Genomic DNA, 8,415 nt, shown 5'->3' on the forward strand with positions numbered 1-8,415 from the left:
TGATAAAGTAATGCTGGTGGAACACAGCAGGCCAGGCAGCATCTATAAGGAGAAGCACTGTTGACGTTTCGGGCCGAGACCCTTCTAAAGTATTACCAGTCAGAGAACAGAATGTGAAATTGGAGGCTACATGACTGCATCATAGTTCTCTTCTCTTACTAAAGATACTTTTCTAGTCGATAAAATGAAGTTTGTAATGCTGAAAACAGATGTGGTGAATTGTACTGCTCAAAGGTCATCGTACTGAGAAAATTAAAACCATGGTGAAAGCTGCTGAAAAGTATCTGGGTGTGACAGGTGTTATGTGGGAAGCTGTAAATGAAGCTCTAATGGGTGGGGTATCTGTACTTCAGTCTCCTTGTGAATATACATAATGGACATAAGAATATTGCAAAGGAATGCGAGAAGCCTAATTTCTAATGGTCATGACTTTAAAAGTTTGTTTCTGATTTATCAAATCCATCTGATGTTGTATGTATTCAAGAAACTTGTTTGTTGCCACATTTAAGTTTTTCTTTGCAGGATTATATTGTAATTAGGTATGATAGAATAAAGGGTGGTGTTGCAAGTTTTATAAGAAACGGGGTAGGATATAGAGTTGTGGATGTGAATGACATATATGAGGCACTGGTAGTAGAAATATTTGATTCAATGGGTAGGGGTATTGAAGTGGTAAATTGTTACAACTCTTGTGGTAAGCTTTCAATCAATTTGTTGGAAAGCATATGTAGTTCATCCTCACCAAGGGATGAGGATTTTAATGCACATAGTTCACTGTATTGTTCACAGAATGATTGTAGAAGATTTTTTGGGTATTTTTGATCTTGTGTGTGTTAATGATGGGAGGGACATGCATTAATACTAGTTATGAAACTGCTATGGATTTAACTTTAGTTTAGAACATTCTGGCTGGAGTGAATGAGGGATGTCATGGGAGATGAAGCACTGAGTGGTCATTTTCCTGTATTTATAACCTTGGGTTTGGATTTGTATAGGGGACAGGAGGCCACTTTTAGGAGGTGGAATTGTGATAAAGCAAATTGGGAGAAGTGTAAGATTTTATGTGATGAACATCTTTCAGGGCTGAATGTTGAGGACAGTGTGGATTTTTGCAATGAAAGGTTATGTCACATTATTCACCAAACTGTGGTGGAAGTGATCCCTATTAAAAAGGACCTCTAATAGGAGAAAGGCTGTACCATGGTGGACTGATGAGTGTGCAGAGGCAATTAGAGAGATAAATAAGGCATTTAGTAAAGTTAATAAGGTCACTTGGAGAGTGATACTAGTTAAGAATAAAAGGGCACAGGCTGTGGTGAGAAAAGTGGTGAAGGTTGTGAATAAGGTTTACTGGAGGTCATATTGTGATAGTATTGGAAGGGATATTAAACTTGGAGCTGTTTGGGGAAATTATTAAGAAAATGGGCAGTTGGGATGGATTGATAGAGCTAATAACATTCAAGTATTAAAGATAATGATTGTTACTGAAATTGAGAAGGTTGAGTTTCTAGCTTGGTCATTTGCTGCAATTCATAATCAAGACCATTTAAGTGAAGAGGCTAATCAATATAGGGATAAAGCTCTAAGTGAAAACCCTGATGTGTTGGAATCTGGCAGTAGCATTGCTAGTGATGTGGAGTTTTCTTTGTGTGAATTTAAGAAAAAATTTAATGATACGGGCCAGACAGCTCCAGGAAAGGATGATACAAGTACATGCTATTGTATGTTTAAACCTGTAACAAAATTTTTGAATCGTATTTGGAGTTTAGGCCATCTTCCCTCCCCGTGGAAAATGGCAGTAGTAGTGCCTATTCTAAAAGCTGGGAAACCCCTGCTGGATCATTCTAGAGATTCATTACTCTCTGAATAAAGAAATTCCTCCTCCTCCTCCTCCTTCTAAAAGGATGCCCCTTTATTCTGGCGCTGTGCCCCACTAAAGGAAACATACTCTCCACATCAAATTTTTCTGGGCTTTTCACCATGCAATAGATTTCAAGGAGACTTCCCGTCATTCTTCTGAATTCCAGTGAGTACAGGCGCTGAGCCACCAAACATTTTTCATATGATAAACCTTTCAATCCTAGAACCATTCTCGTAAATACCCTTTGTGCAATATTCCAAGTGTGGAATCACTGAGTTCTAGACTCCCAGCTACAGAAAGGATGTTATTAAGTTGGGAAGGATGCAGAAAAGTTTCATACCAGGACTGGAGAGATTGAGTTATAAAGGAAAGCTGGATATGCTGCGACTGTGTAAAAGGAGTGGGTTCTGACCAAAAGGAAAAAACAGCTGAAGTCGCTTTAGTTTGTCAAAAATCAAGCTTTCAAGAATTAGTGAAAACTGCCAATATTTACAAAAAGATAACTACCCTGACAGAATAAATCACTCCATACTATTTGTCCAGTGTGAACTCATCGCAGCTTAATCTGACAGCGAAGAACCCTGTCAACTATGCACAAACTTAAATTAAGACTACACACGATTTAGACTAAGATGCACACCACAATGTAGTTACAATCATATTACAAAATAAACAAAAGTATCTATGTTACATACAGCACCACAAAAAATATACTGTATACATATTTGCACATCTGATCACTAAAGAGAAAGAATATACCCCCGTGTACGGCGGGGAAGTACCATAAAGCCAAAACCTTATAAGAATGACAGCAGAACTACAGCAATGTTGATGTGTGTGCACAAAGTGCGTTTACCAAGTGTTCTCCGTCTCTGTAACTGATTGTTTTCCTGAGAACGTAGCACGCTCAGGGTGATCATATATAATATTATTAAGTGTGTAAATATGGCAGTGGTCAGTTTATTTTTCTCTCAGGGTAGGGGATGCCTGTTGATATTTCAGACCGGGACCTGAGTTTCTCCAGCATTTTGTGTTTGTTGCTCCCAACAGCGCAGCCATTCGCTGTTCACCATCAATGACCCAGCGATCAACTGCGCAGGCGTAAACGATGCAAAAAAAAACCTCCCAGAATTGCGCATGCGCAGGGCTCAACGGACAAACGGCTTGGCGAATCGGCCGCAGGTAGGGGATCCGTCAGTATTGGTGTCGGTACCGCGGCGAAGGGAAAACTCTTGTGAGTTCCGGTAATATGGTGGCCTCGCAAATTCGGGATAATCTCGGTCCTTTCCCTCTCTGTCAGCCCCACCTCCCTATTCGGACTCCAGTTTGATTTTTGCTTATATGCAATGGCGGCGGCGCCATTTCTACTGCGCATGCGCATTACCGGAAGCGTGATGGATAGATGGGTATCTTATTTGTGGGGATTTCTGGTGAAAGAGGCCGTCATGGCTGACCTTTTACCTCTTTCTGCACCAGTCCGTAGGGTGTGTTTGGAAGTGCAGGTAGGGGGAATATGAGTGGATGGGTCTCCCAAACACTGCCGACCTCCAGCTACTGAATTCCAAGGATTAGTGACTTGGAACAAAAATATCGTTCCGATTTAATCTCCAGTGAGGAATCTAATCTTCCAGTCGCTGAAAATGCCAGTTAGTGCTGTACGGAGAAATAGAACAAAATCCTTCAATCAGCTTTAGAACATAGAAGTGTACTGCACAGGATCAGGCCATTCTGCCCACATTATCGTGCAGAACCTGCTAGAAAGCAAATCAAAGTCACCTAAATCCCTCCTACATACACCATGTCCATATCCCTCCATCCTCCTTGTATCTATGTGTGCATCGAAAACTTCTCTTAAAAGCCTCTAATGTATTTGTCTCTACCACCGTACTAGGTAGTGCATTCCAGGATTCATGACTCTGAGTTAAAAACTTACCCCTCCCACCCCCCTCCTTAACCTATTCACTCTCACGGTCAATGCATGCCCTCTGGTATTTGTTATTTCAACCCTGGGAAACACATAGCCACTGGCCGGTCTATCTATGCCACTCATAATCTTATAAACATGTATCAAATATCCCCTCAGCCTCCAACGCTTCAGAAAAACCAACCCAAGTTTATTCAGCCTCTTGTGATAGCACATGCTTTCTGAAGAAGGCAGTGTCCTGTTGAACTACTTCTCCACCCTCTCCAAGCCTCAACATCCTTCCTAAAGTTGACTGACCAGAACTGTACCCCAGATATGGCCAAATCAAAGTTTTATAAATTTGCAACACAACATCCTGACTTTGGAACTCAATCCCTCAACTAATAAAAGCAAACATTCCATAAGCCTTCTTAACCACCTTGTCATCCTGTGAAGACACTTTCAACGAGCTATGAACTTGGATCCCAAGATCTCTCTGCCCAGCAACACTATTAAGGGTCTTGTCCTTAATAGTGTACCTTATCCTTATATTTGCCTGTCGAGGTGAAACGCCTCACATTTATCCGGGTCAAACTCCATCTGCCATCTCGCAGCCCATATCTGCGACTGATCTATATTGTGCTGTGCTCTTTGCCAGTCTTCTACACTATCCACAACTCCATTAATCTTTGTGTCATCTGCAAATTTACTAACCCACTCATCTATATTTTCATCCAGGTCATTTATATACATTACAAACAGCAAAGATCCCAGCACTGATCCCTGTGGAACACCAATAATTACAGACCACCAGCTCGAATAGGTCACTTCAACCTATTCCCTCTGTCTTCTATGTGCAAACCTGTTCTGAATCTAAACAGCCATTTTGTGGAGATCCCATGCATTTTAATCTTAAGGATTAGCCTCCCATGAGGGACTTTGTCAGGCCTTACTGAAATCCATGTAGACAACATCTACTGCCCTGCTACCCTCAGTAATCTCTCTCATCACCTTATCAAAAAAACTCAATCAAGCTGGTAAGCCATGGCTTGCCCTGCACAAAGCCATTCTGACTCTCCCTAATTAGGCTGTGGGTTTCCAAATGCTTATGTATCTTAACCTTAAGAATTTTCTACAGCATTTTCCCTACAACTGACGTGAGACTCACTGGTCTATAGTTCCCAGGATTTTCCCTTTTTCTCTTCTTAAGCACAGGTACAACATTATCCACTCTCCAGTCTCCAGGACTCATTTGTTGCTAGAGAGTACACAAAAAAACTGGTCATAGGTAACCTGGGGTAAGTCCCATCAAGGCTTAATCCACTTTAATACCCCTTAGGAGGCCCAAAACTTCCTTTTCATTGACCTCTAAAACTCTGAACACAGGTTGAAGATGGGCAGAAATGGCCCATTCTGATACAGACAAAAAAACAATGAGAGAATTTGATGGTCAGTCCAGATGACCGATCTCTGCCCAGTTGGAAGAGGAAGTGTAAATTCAACGTGGGTTGAATTTTGCTGTTACAGTGTGATGTCAGAGCTCACCATAGAGACTAAAATGATCATATCAAAAATGCTGTCCTTCACACATTTATGTATTGTAAATCTTACAGGGTAGGAAATGGCGAAGAATTTGTGAACGGGAATCTTAAACTCAAGCACCTCAGGTTTGCTGTCTCTGCAGATTTTAAAGAGTGACCAGATATTTCCTCTGTTACACCAATATATTTATTGTGATCCTTGGAGATGAAGAATTATCTCATTCCAGCTGAGAATGTGCTTTGTGACTGAGATGAAGTTTTCTGTTGTGACTCAGTCAAATCTAGAACTGTCGTGCTGAGAACACTAGGTCTTCAACTGCATGGATTGTACAAGGGAGTCACTACGTCATGCATCAGACTTAATGAATTGCCAGAGAATTGACAGTAGGGAGATATCATTCAAGTACTGTCATGTGGAAGGAATTCACTCAGTTATCTGACCAACTGGCTTGCTGTTAACCTTGGGGAGCTGCTGTTCACCTGAGAATGTGGGAAGGAATCTATTCAGCCGTATGACCTAATGACGCACTAATCAGTTCACACTGGGGAGATGCCGTTTACTTGCTCAGACTGTGGGAAGGGATTTCCACGGTCATGTCAACTGAAGCTACATCAACGAGTTCACACTAGTAAGAAACAATTCACTTGCTCAAACTGTGGGAAAGAATTCAATTCATCATCTCAGCTGAAGGTACATGAGCGAGTTCATACTGGGGAGAGGCCATTTACCTGCTCAGACTGTGGGAAGCGATTCACTCGTCCATCTTACCTGCGGAAACATCGGTCAGTTCACACTCTGGAGAAACCATTTACCTGTTCAGACTGTGGGAAGGGATTCACTCAGTCATCTGACCTTCTGAGACATCAGTCAGTTCACACTGGGGAGTGGTTGTTAACCTGCTCAAGTTGTGGGAAAGGATTCAGTTCGTTATCTGCCCTTCACAGACACCAGTCAGTTCACACTGGGAAGGGGTTGTTCACTTGCTCAGATTGTGGGAAAGGATTCAATCGGTTATCTGAACTTAAAATACATCAGCGAATTCACAGTGGGGAGAGGCCATTCACCTGCTCAGACTGTGGGAAGCGATTTACTTGGTCATCTCACCTGTACAGACATCAACGACTTCACTCTGGAGAGAGGCCATTCACCTGCTCCGTGTGTGGGAAAGGGTTTGCTCGGACATCCCACCTAAGGAGACACGAATCAACTCACAGTGTGAAGAAACCATTCACCTGCTCAGACTGTGGAAAGGGATTTTCTCAGTCATCAGACCTACTGACACACCAGTCAGTTCACACGGGAGAGTGGTTGTTCACCTGCTCAGATTGTGGAAAAGGATGCATCTCGTCATCTCAACTGAAAGCACATCAGCGAGTTCACACTGGGGAGAAGCCTTTCACCTGCTCAGACTGTGGTAAGCGATTCACTCAGTCATCCAGCCTGCAGACACACTTGAGAGTTCACACTGGTGAGAGGCCATTCTCCTGCTCTGAATGTAAAAAGCGATTCAGTCGGTTATCTGAACTTACGACACACTACCAAGTTCACAGTGAGGACAAATTTTAAATATGTCTCATTCTGGATATTTAACCATCAAAGTTGCTGAATTCAGAGGCAAAATCTTAAGACACAGATATATTCAAAAGAGATTGTTGGTGTTGAACAGTAATTATTGCTGCTGCTTATCACACCCAGTCCGCCCTGGCCACTGGACACGAGAGGATTTTCTTCTGCTGCTGCTCACCTTTAATGGGACTGCAAATTAATATTCTGGATCTGTGATTAATAAATCAGTTGTATTTTAAACTTTACCTTGGGTACATGCTGAATTTACAACTCACCCCATGTACAGTAGGGAGTCAACTCAGTTCAGCTAGACCCTTCAAGTGTTTCTGTTCCATGATAATCCTTTTAAATCCATCCTGCTGTTCTCCTCTTACTCTCCCTTTGGCGATGGGTTCCAGACAGTTTACACTGTGGGTGAAGAAATGTCCCTTGAATTTCCTGTATGACTTTCTACAGACTGAGGAAGAAGACAGTTATGTTTCTCTCTCAGATCTCTTGCCTGAGGGAGAATATCCCTGTTGGCCAGAAGGGACTACTGTCTACAAATCATTGGATTTGAATGAATGGAGTTCAGTGGAAGTAGACAAAAAGAACAACAGTCTACAAATCAGTGGATTCAGATGAATCAGGACAGAAGTAGCAGACAATCCAAATATCTTTGTTTCCCTCCCATTTTGTGAACTCTGATCTGATACTTGCTTGGGGATAATCTAATCAGAGCAATTGAATCTGGACATAAGGAGGTTCAAGTGATGACCTGCTGAATCTGAGATCATTCTCAGACAAGTAGCTGTTTATTATGTAAAGTTCCAGTCCTACCAAAGAAGCAATCTGTAATCACGTGTCTGAGTTAGCTCGTTTAACTGGTTTGGACCAGTCAGAGTTGAAAGGTGCAAATACACAAAGATGGGGGGCAGAAACCATGGAACAATACTGGTTGTAGCCCTGGACTAGGGCCAGTAAGAAGGTGATCAAAGTCGGTCAGGTGACCTTGAGCGAATGGAATGGAAATCCATCCGTTCAACTGATGAAGGAAGCTAAGAGTCTGGAGCTCCGAATGCATAATGGTGATAACTCTCCAGTGTGATGTGTCCATAGTTCTGTGTATTGGTAGTCCATAGTTTTGTTCTACTGGGAATCCACAGTTTCGTTTATGTGAGCGTCACTTTATGACATATGATGTTGGTGTAAAATGTCATGCGGACGGATTGCTGGAGTCTTTCATTTCGAAGGAAAGAGCGAGAGAATTAAGACTGTGGAATGCTAGCTATCAGGGGACTGCTCGCTACCAAAAAGGATAAAGTCTGATACTTACCCATGCCCAAAGGATTGGGTTAATCAGAGGCACACTATGCATTTTGGAGACGTGATTCATATGTGGAATTTTTGGAAAATTTTGTGGCAACCACTTTTGTTAACCCTTACTTGGTTCTGGGTATGTTTTGAGGTAGCCACTCATGCTAAGAGATAGTCCGTGACTGTCACTTTGTGATAATTCTACGTGGATTTTGGAATGTCCCGATGGATAAGGTCTTCGGCGATT

The 8,415-nt window shown here is 42.1% G+C and overlaps 1 protein-coding gene across 2 annotated transcripts; it reads left to right on the plus strand.

Annotated features, from left to right (window-relative positions):
• The first annotated feature begins 2,976 nt into the window (after positions 1-2,976).
• Positions 2,977-6,879, plus strand: LOC132401155 (zinc finger protein 239-like). 2 transcript variants are annotated; one of them, XM_059983061.1, is made up of 2 exons: positions 2,977-3,043; positions 5,378-6,879. In XM_059983061.1, the coding sequence occupies exon 2, from the start codon at positions 5,856-5,858 to the stop codon at positions 6,870-6,872; it is 1,017 nt and encodes a 338-aa protein (XP_059839044.1). In that variant the 5' UTR covers positions 2,977-3,043; positions 5,378-5,855; the 3' UTR covers positions 6,873-6,879. The 2 variants fall into 2 exon arrangements, with proteins under 2 accessions (XP_059839044.1, XP_059839045.1); XM_059983062.1 differs by having other exon boundaries at positions 3,015-3,095.
• The last annotated feature ends 1,536 nt before the right edge of the window (positions 6,880-8,415 follow it).

The sequence above is a fragment of the Hypanus sabinus genome, chromosome 10 (genome assembly GCF_030144855.1).
Source record: "Hypanus sabinus isolate sHypSab1 chromosome 10, sHypSab1.hap1, whole genome shotgun sequence".
Classification (NCBI taxonomy): Eukaryota; Metazoa; Chordata; class Chondrichthyes; order Myliobatiformes; family Dasyatidae; genus Hypanus; species Hypanus sabinus.

What these genes read in the sequence shown, in the direction of transcription:
- LOC132401155 (XM_059983061.1), top strand. Translation starts at nt 5,856, where the DNA reads ATGCCGTTTACTTGCTCAGACTGTGGGAAGGGATTTCCACGGTCATGT.